We start from the raw sequence: 18740 nt of genomic DNA on the forward strand, positions 1-18740 counted from the left end.
CTACTACTACTACCTGTGTTCTAAACGTTCTAGTCGTAGTTCACATAATCTACAATCTTACTTTCCATGTCCCTGATTTCCCACATCTTCCAATATTCCTGCATCTAATCCATACACCCAACCCTTTACGTTTTCTTATCCTTTCCTATTATTCCTTACTGTTATTAGGGATTTCTTAGTAATTTAGGATTCTTGTATTGTCTTCCACGTTTTATTAGAACTCTGATCATTTCATCTGCTCAATTTCAATTATTTTATTTAATTAATGTAAATTAATTGAAACAAATATTAACACTACTACTACTACTACTATTACTAATATACTACTACTATAATACATATAATGTATAGTTCCTAGTAGCACTTGAATATGCCATCTGGTGGCTAAATTCAAAACTAGAGTAGATAGGTCGAATTGCTACGACGTCACGTGGGATCTGTAGCACTTGAATACCGCTATCTGGTGGCTAAATTCAAAACTAGAGTAGATAGATCGAATTGCTACGACGTCACGTGGGATCTGTAGCACTTGAATACCGCTATCTGGTGGCTAAATTCAAAATTACAGTAGATAGGTCAAATTGCTACGCCACGTGGGATCTGTAGCACTTGAATACCGCTATCTGGTGGCTAAATTCAAAACTAGAGTACATAGGTCAAATTGCTACGCCACGTCACGTGGGATCTGTAGCACTTGAATACCGCTATCTGGTGGCTAAATTCAACATTAGAGTAGATAGGTCGAATTGTTACACCACGCCCCTGCTAGAGATCCCAGTACCACACACATATATACAAATATATAAATTACGATAACAAGAAAAATATTGAAAAAAATTGTAAACCACGGAAGTAAATGAAAAAAGTATGACTATTACCAACTACTACATAAAACGTGGGTTGGTATTGGTGTTCATTCTGTCCCACTGGCAGAAAGTCACGTTGGTAACGTGAAATTTACTCGTACCCATAGAAAGTGCTTCTACCGATTGGCCTTAAATGGTGCACGACTGGTAACACCAAATGCGCTTGTCAACGAAAGAAACAACGAAAAGAAAGAAAGAAGAAAAAAAAAAGAAAATAAACAATAAAAAGAAACAGACAAGAAAATCCCTAATGTGAAATGAAGAAAAATAATATGCAACATTTTGCATTTCTACCTTTAAACTGATCATTTCAATCAAATAAACGTCATATTTCTTTGTCAATATTTTTATGGTGCTAAATTATATGGTAATGAGACAATTATTTTTAAATACAAATTTGTTAAACAATTGTTACAATTTTCTTGTTCCTTCTCATGAAAAAAATATGATGCATTTCGTGTTACACATTTTTACGTTGTTCACATTTCAATGATATAAAAAAAAAATGATATGTGTGTGTGTGTGTGTGTTTGTGTTTGTGTGGAAGGTGTGAACGTCCCTTAACAAAAAAGAAATTTCTTCCCTTCGTTAGATCATCAATGCTAATTGGTTTATTCGTGACCTTGTAGTTAGAGTAGGAGTACCAACTAAACAGAATCAGTAGCAATGAGTATAATACACATTGAACAGTTGAATGGCATAAGCTGCATCATATATATATATATATATATATATATGTGTGTGTGTGTGTGTGTTTGAATGACGTTCGTTGACTGCCACGACGACGACTGATCTAATTATTTTCGAACGATCAACGACAGACCTCAAAGAGATCTCTGGATTTTCAAGATGACCCCGTTATATCGAATCATTGCACTTTTATTGCATTTTCGTGTCGAGTTGGTTCAATGAATAGCCGAGAGAGCATTCTTCTGGAAAGATAGCACAAATTCCGAGAATTTCTTTCTCTCTTAACTTTGATTACTTCCTTTTTTCTTATTTTTTATTTTTATCTTTGCACAAGGAAGAGTTGTTAGGTGAACACAAAAATATGCTATCGTATGAGGAGTATAATATTTTATAATCGATTGTGTAATAGTATTATGTAACTTTTGAAATAACAAACAATAACAATAACAATAATATTAATCAATCAGTCGTTTCTATTGTGTGTGATATATTTGTTTTGTATTTTTTTTTTTTATTTTTTTTTTTTTAAATAAATTTATTCTTTCCCTTACCACCTTGCAACAAATGTTATTCAACAAAGTGGTTATTGAATTTTACGAAATTTAATCTAAACGAATGAGAAAACAGAGAGAATCACAGTCGAGTGTTCCTCCTGACCTCGTGAAAATCACTTCGATTGAATAAATCGATTAATCAATCAATCGTTCGAGAGATATAAACTTTAGTTTCCTTTTACAAGTGTCTTAACAAATCTTCTGCTTCTTCTTTTTCTTCTTTTTTTTATTTTTATTTTGAATTTAAATTCAATCTTCACAAAACGAATACATACATTTGTGTAACAAATAATTTAACTAACACGAGTATTATCGATTCTTTTCTTTGTATTTTTTTCTTTTTTTTTATCAATTTATAAACGAAACAAAAAATACACAAACACACACAAACAAACACACACATAGAGACATAGACATAGACATAGAGATAGATGAAACGAAACGAAAGTTTAAATCGTAGGAAAATGTAATTTCAATCAACAAAATGCAATACTAGTTTCGTTCTGTTTTTACGGATGAATATTTTTTTTTCTATAACGGAGAGGGTTGAAAGTAGAGGGGGAAAAGTTTCGTTAAAATTTCATCGAACATTTTTTTTTTTTCAATTTTATTCAATATATATACAGTAGAATGTATTGTTAAAATAATTCCGAATGAATAGTTTCATACAAAACTCGTAATGTTAAAACTTTTTTGTTGAAAATAAAAAAAAAAGTAAAAAATCATAAAATTCGCGGGTTTCATTGAAACATAACCTCACACAGGTATTTTTTTTTAACGATTTTCTATAAACCGGTTTGTTATAATATTATTTTGTTTGTTAAAGAGAAATAAAAAAACAAACATATTAGATAGAAACTATAATATAATAACAATTTTTTATTCTTATATAATAATTTATTTAAAAAAAAAAAAAAAACAAGATATGATATTCCTACTTGTAGAAATAAAAGAAAAAGTTTAGTTTTCAAAAAAAAAAACAAAATGAATACTCAAAAAAAAAAGAAAAGAAAAGAAAACGTATTAGAATAATTTTTGTATATTACTGTAAATTTGATAAGAACAATTTGTTATACAAAAAATTGCTAAATTTCTACTTTAACGAGTAAAAAAAAAAAAAAAGATAGAGGTTAGTTTTTAAAGAAGACATTTTCAACGATCCTAATGAATGCTCCTTTATTGGGGTGTCCTCTGGAGATTACGATTACTTTAGTAATTGCACTAGCAATCGAAGAAGAAGAAGAAGAAGAAGAGGTGGGGAAGGAGGAAGAGAAGAAGGGGTGGGGGGTGGGGTGGGGGTTGGAAGGGGGTAACCAAGAAGAAATTAAGGTCGCACGTTCGCACCTCGTTTCGATCTTCACTACTATAGTCATAATATTCTTCTAGGTCGAATTCGATCTTATTTTTCGTGTTGAATACTAATGACTAATTTTGCAAAAGATCATAGGATACATCAATTCAATTGATGATTTATTTCGAATCATTATCGAATTATTATTACAAATATTCTTATCAAAATATATTAGAAATATTGGATTGACTACTAACTAAGTCTAATTGCTGATTTTTAAATAGCCACCTATCGACAAAATTCACAACTATTTACTTGCCAATTCAATATAGGTATCATTATCAAAATATATTACACAAATATTGTGTTGACTACTAAGTCTAATTGGTAATTTTTAAATAGCCACCTATCGACAAAATCCGCAACTATTTATTTGCCAATCCAATATTATTATATTACAAATATTATTATATAAAATATATTACACAAATATTGTGTTGACTACTAAGTCTAATTGCTAATTTTTAAATAGCCACCTATCGACAAAATTCGCAACTATTTACTTGCCAACCCTTTATATGTATTATTATCAAAATATATTACAAATATTATTACCAAAATATATTAAAAAATATTATTATCAAAATATATTACACAAATATTGTGTTGACTGCTAAGTCTAATTGGTAATTTTGAAATAGCCACCTATCGACAAAATCCATAACTATTTACTTGCCAATCCAATATTATTATATTACAAATACTATTATCAAAATTATTATTTTCATGTAATTATTTATTAAAAAAAAAAAAACGTATTTTTAAATAATCCTAATTTATCGATATTTACAGTTCAAAATATTTACAAGACAATTTGTTTTCTGTAATAAAATATGCAATCATTTGTTGCATGTTTGTGTAGTAGGGGTATGAATGAGTGTTGTTTGTAAGATACGTGGGAACTTGGTAATTTTCTCGAGACTCTTTTAAATGTCACACAATGACCCATCATTATCATCATCATTATCATCATTATCATCATTATTATTATCATCATCATTATCATCATAGATCGATCAGATGTTTATCTTATTTTGTATATACATTACACGCGTTTTATGATAGTCTAAGAAAAATTCCACGTTCAATGCCATAGTTTAGAATGCATTTTTCTTTTAAAAAAAAAAAAAAAAAGAGAAAGTATTCGATAATATTCATACTCGTCACATTGATATATTCCATTAAATAGAAAAATGTGTTTGATCTAACCTAGAAAACAATTGATAATTTTATTTCAATATTTCAATGATACTTGAATCATTTGTTCAAATAAAAATCAACGATTGCAAGTTTTAATTTGAGGTTAGTAAAATAGAACAAAATTATCAAAAGTTTGAATCTGATGAATACGATAAAGATTAAATTTGAGGTTAGAAAATAGAAGAACAAAATAATCAAAGGGTTGAATTTGATGATTATACAGGTTGGGTCAATCAATTTGAACTAAAATTTGTAAATTTTGTTTATGTTATTTGATAATATGTTTAAAAAATACTAAAACATATTTTAGAATGAGAGATATCAAAATGGTTGACATATTTTTTCAGTATCTTTCATAATATTGAGAAAATTCCATCATAATTCATTATTTTAATCGTACTAATTTAATAATAATAATAGTATATATTATTTAAGAACATTAAGATTATTTTTATTACAATTATATGACATTTGTAAGTGTAATAATGTAATAACATGTTACGTACTAATGAGAACTATCGTTTAACTTGTCATTTCAAATGATAAGTAGAGTTACATATATATATTACATTTACATTTTATTTTCGTCATTAACAAATTTGCATTTGTTAGAACGGAATATCTTCATTTTCTTGTTCTTTTTCTAAACTTTTTAAATAGAAAAAATAGAAGTCATAAATTTTACAAATGGTGTTACGACCACCAATTGGTTGCATCAAAGTTGTAAAGATGTAAAGGTGTAAAAAAAATGTGTATTAAAAATAATTAACAATTTCTAAATTAATATTTATATTACATATTATATTAAACATTTTTACTAATTATAATGTGTGAGTGTGTGTATGTGTGTGTGTGAATTAGTATAAAGAAAGAATAAGTCATCATAATTAATAACTTATTATTATAAATCATATTTTAATTATTATATACTATTTATAAATTTCAATTATATAAAATTTCTTTCTTTCTTTCTTTCTTCCATTTTTTTTTATTTCTTCCTCAATAAGGAAAAGATAAAAAAAAAAAAAAACAAGGAATAATAATTATTATAAAAAAAAAAAAAAAAAAATAAATTACAAGAAGAATTTCTTGACAAATCCAATTAATTCATTTGGAAATCCTGACGATGATTGGCTAATACCGTTAAAAACCACTAGCAATATATACAAGGAAGGTGTTAAAAATATGTGTATATATATGTGTGCACTTGTGTGTGTGTACTTGTGTGTGTGGGATATTACGAGAAATAGAAATAGAAACAGAATGAGATAAAAACATTCACACAGGATAAGAGAGAGAGAGAGAGAGAAAGAGGAAGGGAGGTGGGCGGGCGGGCAAGGGGTAGGGGAAGGGGGAAAGAGTGAAAAGAGAGAGAGAGAGAGAGAGAGAGAGAGAGATAGATAGATATAGAGAATGGTGGTTCATTCTTATGCTACTTGACTAACATACTTGTAAGCCTCTCTAGTTCTCTTGGTACCAGCCAGTACGAGCCAGCGCCTACGTCACTTTTTCTTCATAACACAAATCCCGTCTTCCAACGTACCAATTAACTCGCTCATTCCTTGTTGTGTGTGTTGTGTGTCTCCTCTTGTTTATTGTTATTATTATTATTACTATCTTTTTTTCTTATCCTATTCCTTTTCCCCCTCTCTACCTGTCCTTCTATTTCTTCTGTTCTTTTTTGTTTGCTTATTTGAATCTTCAACTTCACCAATCAATCATCTTTTCATAATTTGTTACGTAATCTTTTGATTTTTGTTTTTTGTTATTATTATTATTATTATTATTATTATTGTTTTTTTTTATCCTATTCCCCCTTCCATCTTCACCCTTACCTCTTTGATTCCTTCTATCTTTTTAATATCTATTTTTTTTTTTTTTTTTCATTGGAATCTACAAGTGTCAAACTTGAAAAACTTCAACTTCACCAATCATCTTCATAATTTCTTACCTAATCCTTTCGTTTCTCTCTCTCTTTTTGTTTTATATTATTATTATTACTATCCTTCTCTTTTTATCCCATTTCCCCCTCCCCCTTACAACCCTTCTATTTGTTTAGTGTTCTTTTTTTTTGTTTGCTTTTATTTGAATCTTCAACTTCACCAATCAATCATCTTTTCATAATTTGTTATCTAATCTTTGGATTTTCTATTTTATTGTTTTAGTTTTTATTTTTGTTTTGATCAATAAATTTAATCATATCGTATAAAGAATCAAAGTTATAAAGAAGTTGTTGATGATGTTACATATCAAGAAGAGTAATAATAAAACTATTAATACTTACTAGTGTTAGTACTATTGTAATATTAATAAAATAGTAACAGAGTAGTAGTAATAGTAATAGTAGTACTAGTAGTAGTAGTAAAAAGGAACATTTAGTTGAATGCTTAATGTTAGAAGCAAGTGTGTGCATTCGGTGTATACTCCTGCATTGCACCCGTCCTCTCTCGATGCACATTCCCTCCCAACACTGTTTCTCTTGAGTGGTACCAGGCTGCACAGCCTGGCACGAACGTTGCTGCTGCTGTTGCATGCTGCATGCTGTTGCTGCTGCATGCTGCTGCTGTTGCTGCTGCTGCTGCACTTCCAAGATCTTGGCCCACCTCTTCTTCTCTTTTCCTCTTCCCCACCCTTTATCCTCTTATCCTCCTATATCTCACATAAACATACGTACATGTATTGAATCATTCATATGTGTTTCTGTGAGGTGATATATAACACACTTACTTGAACACATTAATACATATTAAACATATATGTGTGAGATGGTATATAACACACTTACTTACATACATTTAAATGTATCATTCACCTATACTGTATCCTCTTTTCTTCTTTTTGTACACACACTTACTTGTATACCTTAAACATATATATATGTGATTACATTTAGATAGATTTAAATGTATTTATTATTTATAATTATTATACTAGGTTTGTGGGGTTTTAATTAGATTAGATTTTGGTGGGTTCATAGTTTTTGAAATTGCTATTGGATTATTGATAAATCGATAATGGAAATTTCATATGTGTTCGTTCAGTCATGATTAATTAAATATATTGTTTAGTTCGCAAACATGATATTAAAAAGACAATAAATGAATGAACTACTTTTGATACAACCCTGACGTAACCATAATCCAATAGCAGGCTGGATTAAAATCAATTCGATTTAGAGAATGAATTCCATGAAATTTTGGATTTAGTGAGACTAATGAAATGTTTACGTCGGGTTTAGAATTATTTCAAGTTTTGGTTCGTAATCTTGAATGATTTTGAATAAATTATAGTCTCAGTGAACACTCCTATTGGTAGAGAGTGTTAGTGCTGATGTTTTGAAGAAATTAAGTTAATCTTTTGATATTATTAAAGATAATTTAACATTTAACTTTTATCCTGATGCAAACCCTGACGCAAACCTGACCAAACACTAACCAAACCTTGATCAAACACTGACCAAACCCTGACCAAACCCTAATGCAACCCTGTATTTTATAATTTAACTTTATTCTTCCAACAACATTTGACGTATATTTGAAAAATCAATGAAGTATATTTTAAATAAAGTATTTAGGGTAATTATATTCACATTAATTAACACAACACACACACAACCCTGACCAAACCTTGACGCAACCCTGTATTTTATAATTTAACTTTATTCTTGGAACAACATTTGACGTATATTTGAAAAATCAATGAAGTATATTTTAAATAAAGTATTTAGGGTAATTATATTCACATTAATTAACACAACACACACACACAACCCTGACCAAACCTTGACGCAACCCTGTATTTTATAATTTAACTTTATTCTTCCAACAACATTTGACGTATATTTGAAAAATCAATGAAGTATATTTAAAATAAAGTATTTAGGGTAATTATATCAACATTAATTAACACAACCTTGACGCAACCCTAATGCAAACCCTGACGCAACCTTGACACAACCCTGTATTTTATCATTTTACTTTTTGTTGTAAAAAAAACACCCTCCCCAAAGAATATTCTACTTCCTGAAGCTTGGAATATTGTATTTCACATTTATGAGATCTACAAGGATTCTTCAGAATTTTAGTATCTTTTGTATCTTTTCTGTTTTTTTTTTTTTTTTTTTTTAAAGAGTAAAAACTAAAGAAATTAGTTCTACTTGATATGTCCTTTAGATCATTTCTAGTTTCTTTATTTTATTTTATTTTTTTTTATCTTCTCCTTTTGAGAATGAGATACGACATAGTTTTGCAAGATCGGTGCCTCGGAGACTTGCTTTCTCGTCCAAGGACGAAGGATTCAAGGATATCTATAATGGAAAAGTTTCTATAATAGTCTCTCTCTCTCTCTCTCTCTCTCTCTTCTTTTTTTTTTCTTTTCTTTTTTATTTCTGTCATATCAGGTGATCTAGGTGAATCTAGGTTTGGAATATTTGTATTCTCCATAATTTTCTTCTTATTTTGTAAATGTAACACGTAATAGGAAAAATCTTTACATTACTATAATAGAAATTAACAAAAAAAAAAAAAATAGTAAAAATAATTTTGACGCATTGAAACATTTGTCTAACATTTTTTTTTTTTTCATTTTACTTTTGAATCATATCATATATTAATATTTTGATAAATTAATTTTGTCCTATGATCAATAATATTCTAGAATAATTTAAATGCATAGAAAATATACATACATATATATGTATATATGTCTTATTATGTGTGTATTTGTCTGTATCTGTATAATACACTTTGGTGAGTTGCTCGTTACATATATATCGTCAACTTCATAGTTATGTTACTACTAGCTAGGTCCGTCCAATCATCCATGTATATGGGACACGCGGATATTCCATACAAACATAATCGGATCTTTGGTGTATGCACTTATCCATGTATATATATATATATTTATCTATGTATGTATATTACTCAATGAACGTAAACTCGGCTTGGTTGGAACACGATTTAGTATCGAGCTACAGGCGAATACTTTCAAGATATACACACATATATATTCATACATACTTATTATACAGGATGTTCTAAAAATATTTGATAAATAATCAAATTAAATGAAACATACATACAAAATGAAACACATAATATATATTATATTATATATAATTACGTTCAAGCCGGCGTGTACCACCGGTGGCCCGCACTTGACTGTCTCATCGGGCGGCGCGTACCACCGGTGGTCCACCTTGGTACAGGTTTGAACAAGCAAAAAACACGCGCCGCCAGATGAAGCGCATCTTAGATTCAAGTGCCGTTTTACAGCGCAGACACTGAAAATCTGCGCCGGCGTCAACGTGATATGTAAAATTAAAAGGATATTTATAATTATCTTTGATTTATATTTACAATTGAATAAGAGAAGTTGAATATGTCGCAATGAATGACTGATGAAATTGAATTGAATTTTCGTCGACCAATTTTGATATCCTAGTTTTTTTTTTTTTTTTTTTTTTTCGAAATATCTTTGAAGAATCTTTCATACGACCTGACATCAGATTGGATTCACGTTGAGTAACATAGTTAAAATTGAACAAGAAGAAATCCTTTTTCTTCTTCTTCTTCTTCTTCTTCTTCCACCTCACTCTCACCCACCCCCACTCTTGCTATTCCCTTCCTACCTGTGTGTGTTTTTCTCTGCTCACGGTCGTTCAACTTTTGCGAAAAAAAGAAATATCGTAAGCAATTTTATTTTCCTTGATAATCAGTCAATGGGAGAAGAAAGTTCTTCTTTACAGCAGTTGTACAGAAGAGAAACGAATGATGATACTGTCTGTGATTGCATGGAAAAAAAAAAACAAAAAATACAAAACAAAACAATTCTATTTCAATTATTTGAAATAGTAGAACGAGAAAGAAGAAGAAAAATGAAAAAAGTGGGATGTGGTTGTGATAGAAATAAATAAATAAATAAAAAAAATACTTTGAACGTGTTAAACGAGAAGAAGCTAGAAATTATAATTAGCAAGCAGCTTCATTTTCTTTTTTTTACTTCTCTCCCCCACTTCTTTTCTTCTCGCCCCACTCTTTTTCTTCCATCCCCACTCCGCACACTTACGATTTGTAAAGTTTTATACCAATTTGTTACACCAGCCCCTGTCAAAGATCCCAATATTTCATATACTTTAATAAAACCCAAAATGAAAGGAAAACAAGGAAACATATTGAATTTAAACATTGATGGTGATGATGGTTCATAGTGTAGACTTTTCCAAGTCTGACAAATTTGATTTGAACTCCTTGATCAAATCTTGGGTTTGAAAAAGAAAGGAGTATAATTACGTAACATTATCCAAGTCACTGTACTCTCTCTCTCTCTCTCTCTCTCTCTCTCTTTCTCTTTTACCAAGAATCCATGTGGCGTAAGGAAAAGTGTTTTTGAAGAGCAACACAACCACCACTACCATCACTACCATCACCATCAGCATCCCAATAACCACCATCACCACCAACAGAGTAGTACCATTACCTAGTACCAGTACTACCAACATTATTATCGTTGAAAGAAGAAGCCGCGAGTATCCCACGAGAAAAGATGATAGGAGAGGAGGATGCTCTATGAAGATCCTCCTAGTCCGAGTTTCTCATTCGAGTTCTTTCAGTCGAGTTCTCTTAGAGCGGCATTAGAAACAGACATTTCCCTGGCATGGCAGAAGGCATTGAACCTTTCACCTATCACGCCAGTAACATCGTTCTCGACTTGATTCCCCACCAACTTCTTCTCTCTCTCTCTCTCTCTCTCTCTCTCTCTCTTTCTCACTCCTATTCTTTTTATCTCTTTTTATCTCTTTCTATCTCTTTATCTCTCACACTTACTTGACCAACACCAGCTCGTTCACCATACTTCAATTTACAGTGACTCACTAAAATAATTATATGCTATACTTATCTTACAATTACATATACATGTATATATATATAATATTTAACAATTATTATTTTTATTAATTTATTAACATTTATATTATTTATAATATTTAATCTTATATATATTATATAACTATTATATTACAATACTATTACAGTACTATTTATTGTAATAGAATCATAATAGTATTGTAATAGTATTGTATAATTATATTACAATATATATTACAATATAACATTGTTATGTAAATAATTTTTTAATTTTTTCGGTTAACAGGCGATGGCAGCGGTTGTGGGCCTAACATGTTCAAATGTCTCGACGGAAAGTGCATACCTGCATTATTGGTTTGCAACTATGAACGTAATTGCGAGAACGCTGAGGACGAGTTTCAATCCTGTCGTAAGTACCACCAACCATTCTAATTTATTTATTTATTTTTTTTAAACAAATAATCGTATCAGTCCCAATTTTATTTATTTCTTTTTTTGTTTGAGAAGTGGGGGTATGATGTGGGAGTGGGGGCACGGATTGTTCGTTTGATTGTTTGATTTCATTTCGTAATTCTTCCTCATTCCCATCGCCATTTTCCAATATGAACATTATGACGATTCGAAACGATTCTCATTTCCTATTTGAGTAGACATTCAGTTTGTACCTTCAAAGCAAACGTTTTGTTATGCGCGAGACGATGTTTTAAACCGGAAGGTAGATTGGTAGGTAGGTTGGTAGGTAGAAAGAAAGAAAGAAAGAAAGAAATAAAGAAAGAAAGAAAGACGACGTTGATGACCCTCTTTCAAGTACGAGACGTGCAAAAGTTCCGCTAGTGAACCAACCAATCAACGAACGAATAAACGACACTCGACAAAATGGGGGACCCACTGCCACGATTTACGTTTTTTTTTTTTTTTTTTTTTTTTTCATTTGACCACTAAACCAAAGACATTTTTCTTTTTTTTTCTTATTTCTTATTCCAAAGAATTCATATTTTTACAGTTCGATTTTAATTGAGGTTAACTGATGATTATAAATCAAAAATCTTATTTCTAGAATAAATTTTATAATTAAATAATTATTAGGTGTACAAATAAATAAGTTTCTGTTGTTTGTTAAAAAAGATGGCACTGTGCACAAGGTTTATGTTAAAATTATGAAAGGTAGAGGTTAGGAGTAACATCTCTGTCATTTAATAAGGGTGGCGCCACAATAGCTTGAGGGTAAATTTTAAAGAAAGCGCCAAATATTATTAGAAACCCTAACTTTGTATCAGCATCATGTAATATTTTTCTATATTCTCTTGTTGTTACTTTTATTATTTTATTTCGCAACATTCTTTGTTTAAATATAATTAATAATATAAAATAAAGATTGTATTTTTTATATCTAATGGAAAAATATTTAATGTATAATTTTCGAATTAGGAATTATTTTATTTCCGGCATGCAAGATTGATTCATAGAATGATCAAATCATACATGGAAAAACGTAAATTATTTTTTATCAACAACAGGAAAACTATTACGTCTTAATACTTGATATATCGACGTATAATAATAATAATAATAATAATAATAATTATTATTATTATTATTTTTATTGTTACATTGTCAATGAAACATATCGCATTAATTTCTTTTATATTATTCTCTTACATAAAGTTACATAATTATTTTATTGAATAAATGATCACATCGCGTGTGTCACCATTGTGTGTTTTTCCTTGTAATATCTTTGTATTATTATTAATTAATTTTAATATAAATTTCGATGTTTTCAACTGCAATATTTTTTTTCTATTTTTTTTTTTTTTTTTTTTTTTTTTTAATATCAGAAAATGATCTTTAACATTTTGATTTATTTCATATTTTTTTTTATCTAATTTATTTCAATTAATCAAATTCTGTTGCAATATTTTTCTATTAGTATTAATTAACTTTAACACGTTCACGCCGGCGCGTACCACCGGTGGCCCGCGCTTGACTGTCCCATCGGACGGCGTGTACCACCGGTGGCTCGCACTAAATTGTCCCATCGGGCGGCGCGTACCACCGGTGGTCCACCTTGGTCCAGGTTTGAACAAGCAAAAATCACGCGCCGCCAGATGAAGCGAATCTTAAATTTGAGTGCCGTCCCACAGCGCAGACACTGAAAATCGGCACCGGCGTCAACGTGTGTTTAATATAATTTCAATATTGTTTTATTATATTTAATAATAATAATTTTTTTTGTTTTTTTGTTTATAGCACCACCCGATTGTGAAGTTGGTCAAATCACATGCGGCCAATATATTTTTAACAAAACTTATTGCATACCGTTGCATCAAAAATGTGACATTACGGTGGATTGTGTCGATGGTTCCGATGAAGATGGTTGTCGTAAGTATTTGTTACTAATAATTTTCCAAATTATCCAAATAGTTTGAAATAATAGAAAATGTGTTAGAAATTGTAACAAATCGTAACGTATTTCAATGTATTTGATAAATAAATTTAGAAACAGGTTTATCAAGTTGAACTCTCTTCTTTTGAGATATATGATGAGAATGTCTTGTCTTTTATTATTTTTTTTTTTTATTTTTATTTTTATATTATCTTTTTATATCTCATCTTAAGTTTATTCGCAGACTTTCCTTTTCCTCAATGTGCACTGCATGCGATATACATAACTCGTTTCTCTATGTGATAATATCTATGAAGATGTATATATATATATATACGTTCAAACGATGAAACAATCTTTTATGCAAATAATTAATTTCAAGAAAAAGAAAATCTAGAAAAATATTTTATCTTTATTATTTTTCTCATATTTTGAAACGTGATGATTGATAGAAATGATATTATCACAAATGTTATTTTATTATTATTATTAAATTATTCCATTTCGCAGATACTTTTCTTATTTAAATGCAAATTATAAATGAACAAAATTATCTTTAGATGAATCATAAAGCATGTGAAAAGGGGTTGGCTGTTGATGGTTGATTATCTTACATCTATTTATTTTATAAAAGTTTTCAAACTTGTAAATTTTAACAGGAATTTTGTTACAATTGTATTTCAAGGTTAATATTTTGATTATATCAAATTAGAAATTAATTAATAATTTAATAAATTATATTAATTACATAATATTAAATGGTTTGGAAAGTAATGGGCGCTTTGTAACCTCAAAATTCAAACAAATCAACTTACCCAACAAGTTTTTATTATTAATCAATAATTAAATTAATTAATTAACCTTTTTTTCTTCTCTATTTGATAATCCAAATTTTTAATGATCGTAATGACAAAAATCATCAATCACTTTTTTAATTTCAAATATTAGAAATAATTTGACATACGTAGTAACGATCATTACTTTTCAATCTCCTTAATATACAAATATTAATATATTATTAATTATATAATATATAAACAATCTTAAAAAAGATGTTATTTCGTAATAAACAAATTTGAGTATTAAATTATAAATACAAATGGATTTCTTTATCAATGAAATATGAGTGTAATGATAAATAAGATACTATAGTATAATATTCACTAAGGAACATGATTAGAGTAGTATGATATTTGATCTTAAGTATTTGTAACGATTAAATGTCCTATACATTTATAATTATTATTATTATTATTATTATTTATAAAATATTTTTATTTCAACTGTTCTATTACAAAGTGAGGACACCCCTGACAGGACACCCCTAGTACAAATATATAAGATTAATTATAGATAAATCAATCTTGTCCTTTTATCTAGAACATTTGGATCATTTATCAAAAATAAATTTTATGTTTGTAACTTAAACAGATTTAGTAAAATCACTTGACACACTACTTTCATTAAGAGAAGTTTAAGATCCAGCTGTGTGTGCCACCAGTAGCTTTGCTAAATCAACCAGGCCCGTAATTGAAAGCATTAAATGTGGCTTAGAATGATAATGAATACGTCGTTAAATACATGGGGCTACTTGTATTAGTGATTTCATATACATACACACATATATATATATATATATATATATATATATACACGTAATGTTTTAAGATACATTTCATTAAGAAACACACAGGTTGTTGAAAAACATTTGAATAATTTGAAAATAAATATTATGGAAAGAAATGAAGATAATGAGATGATCCTAGGTACGTTAAAGGTTTCATCGATGGCCTTCGTTTCCTCGCACGATATAATATTGTCCTTTGTGAATATATTATTCTAGGTGTATGCGCGTGTGTTAATTTCCGGTAGTTACAGTGAATGAGTCCTAAAGAGAGAGAGGGGATTCGTTTCGTCTTTATGCACTGGTACAAGTGCACTCCAATGAATAAAACTAATTGAAGGGGTTGCGCGTGATAACTCAAGTGTATCCTATTTTCTCGATGACGTAATTAATTTAAAAAGGCCATTTTCTTGGCCTTTGACGTTATGGGCAAAAGGTTTTTACAGTGAAAGTTGTTTTTTTTACATCTCTACTACTTAATTATGTTATAATGAACATAATCGGTGTCTGACTAATTATTTTTTTGTTGTTTCTAACCTTACATATGTTTACACGTGTACAGTATGTCGCAAAAGTATTCGTACGTTTATCTGTTATTGTCAATTGTTGAAATTATTGATTTATTTCGAATAATATTTATAATATTGATTATTTTATTGATAAAACTATGCGTTAGGGGATGATTTTCATAGATCTAACTTTAACTCTGAACTTTTTTTTTTGAACTAATCCCTTAGTACATGCAAATTTGTTGTGTTATTGGGTTGTTTGGAAAGTAATTTCGTTTTATCTGATACAATAGGCAAATAACAACACGTGAGATCGATGAGAAGTTAAATTTATCAAATTCAACTGTTTATGTCCACTTAAAAGGCCTAGATTTTAGGTTAGGAAGCAAAAATTGTCTTCATTTTCAAAAAAAAAAATATAAAATGTTGTTGTTATTGTTGTTGTTGTAAATTGACAATAAGTTTAAGGAATATTTTTACGACTTGAAAAAATCCAAACAAAAAAAGTTAGGTATAGTTGTTTTAAAAGTATGATTATATAAAAAAAAGTTTGAACAAAAACCCCCGCATACAGATTACAGAAAATGTCTGCCGGACGACTTCAGATGTGGCGGCACTCATCCAGAACTTTGTATACCGAAGGAAAAAGTTTGCGACGGATATCTGGATTGTCGTAACGGAAAGGACGAAGAAAAATGTGATAGTAACTTTAAGGCACCATGTCAACTTGACGAATTTCGATGTAACACAACGCAAAAGTGTATAGAACATAGTGCAAGATGTAATCACAGGGACGATTGCGGTGACAACAGCGACGAGGAACATTGCAGTTAGTATTTTAAATTTAAAAAAAAAACACACATACACACATAATATAAATATTTATTTAAAAAAAACATATCCAACAAAAGTAGAAAATTGTATTAATTCATTTATATTGTTATATATCAATCGTAAAATGAAATTTATCTATTAACAAACTATTTATTTTATCGTTTAATTGTCGAAGCTTAATTTTTGGTTTTTGTTTTGACAAAATTTAATATTAACTTCTATAATTTCAATCATTTCTAATATAGCAATTTAAGAATTCAGCCTTTCGGTGGCAGCGTGGCCGAGCGGTCTAAGGCGCTGGTTTTAGGCACCAGTCCGAAAGGGCGTGGGTTCGAATCCCACCGCTGTCAAACTTTTTTTTTTTTAATCTTTTACAAAATCAATTATTATAATTTATTTAAATATTTGTATTGTTTAAATTTTATTAAAATTCATTTTTTCTATTATTTAAAATTAATATAATAGATACTTTATAAAATATATATATATATAGGGAAATCAATTGTTTTGTGTATTCAGCTAGGGATATCTAATTTCCCCGTGTTACCGACACCACTTAAGATATAAAAGATATTCTTTTATTCAACAAATTACTATTTATTACAATTAATATATAATAATAATTCACAATCTCTCACACTGACTCTAACCTCACAAAACCCGCGAATATTACCGCAACTTGTTAATCGTTCGTATCGTGTCGTCGTTCGGTTCTCAAAAAAAAAAAAAATGCTTTCTTCTCCACGCTCTCACACGCGTGACTGCCCTCTCCTTATAAGTTTCTGCCCCTTCCCTTCCCCCCCCACCCTACATCCCTGAGGGATAAACCATCTTCCGAACCGTTCTCGAATTTTTCCCAACGTCCGGCTCGGTTTAATAAACAATGCACCGATATCGTTCAAGAGAACCTTCTAAACTCACACAGACTTACACACACACAACTTACAAAGAACAGACCTGCACGCATCGTTTTTCTTTATTTCGACCATTGGGTCCTTTTCCCTTTAGTCCTTCGTCGCCTGCCTACTTATCTATGTTTACTCTTCGATACTCAACACTAAATATACGACCATTTTCAGTATACTTATTTCTACTACACTAGTCAAACTAACTGATGTATTAAAAAGTAATATTTAACAATAATAATTTTAATAGATAAATAAATTTATAGATATTTTTAAATAACAAAATTGCTTAATTATTTATAGAAATCAAATGTTAGATGAAGTCGAAATTTTGAATTAAAATGGTCCGACCAATCAAAATGACTGGTATATATAGTACAAATATATTTTATACTTTTGTTGGATATTATAAAATTGCAAAAAAAGAAAAAAAAATAAAGTTAAGAAAAATACTACTTTTCATTTCTTTTTTTCTAGGTTTTCCACCCTGTACGACAGATCAGTTTCGTTGTTCAAATGCACTCTGTTTACCATTGGTATTTCGATGCGACGGTTATTTAGATTGCATCGATGGTTCTGATGAGAAAGGTTGTTCGGTGACAGCTTGTCCTAGCCACAAATTCATGTGTCCGAAGGGTGCACCAGGTGGTAAACCACTTTGTATTAATAGATCTCAGCTCTGCGATGGTAAAGTCGATTGCGAGGATGGTGCTGATGAGGAAGCTGCTTGTTGTAAGTTTTAAAAAAGAAAAAAGATAAAGAAAAAAAAAGACATTGAACTTATAATAAAAGAATTGTTTTTTTTTCTTCTTTTTCTTTTCTAGCAACTAGCATGTGCGGATCATTGGGTTGCGAGTTCAATTGTCAACCGTCTCCAACTGGTGGTGCTTGTTATTGTTCACCCGGTAGAATATTAGCAAACGATTCAAGAACTTGCATAGGTATAACTTGA

General features: G+C 29.6%; 1 protein-coding gene and 1 non-coding gene across 2 annotated transcripts in view; both read left to right on the forward strand.

Moving 5' to 3' along the window:
* The window catches only part of mgl (low-density lipoprotein receptor-related protein megalin), a 54473-nt gene that overhangs the window by 18833 nt on the left and 16900 nt on the right, over positions 1 to 18740 (forward strand). The window contains exons 2-6 of the mRNA XM_015327669.2: positions 11817 to 11939; positions 13781 to 13912; positions 16624 to 16878; positions 18266 to 18520; positions 18613 to 18729. Coding sequence (XP_015183155.2) covers positions 11817 to 11939; positions 13781 to 13912; positions 16624 to 16878; positions 18266 to 18520; positions 18613 to 18729 — 882 coding nt within the window. The remainder of the gene's footprint in view (positions 1 to 11816; positions 11940 to 13780; positions 13913 to 16623; positions 16879 to 18265; positions 18521 to 18612; positions 18730 to 18740) is intronic.
* Positions 17154 to 17233, forward strand: TRNAL-UAG (transfer RNA leucine (anticodon UAG)). Its single transcript has one exon. It is a non-coding gene; the product is annotated as a tRNA-Leu (tRNA).

The sequence above is a fragment of the Polistes dominula genome, unplaced genomic scaffold (genome assembly GCF_049000335.1).
Source record: "Polistes dominula isolate Pdom_NZ unplaced genomic scaffold, Pdom_raw_medaka contig_37, whole genome shotgun sequence".
Classification (NCBI taxonomy): domain Eukaryota; kingdom Metazoa; phylum Arthropoda; class Insecta; order Hymenoptera; family Vespidae; genus Polistes; species Polistes dominula.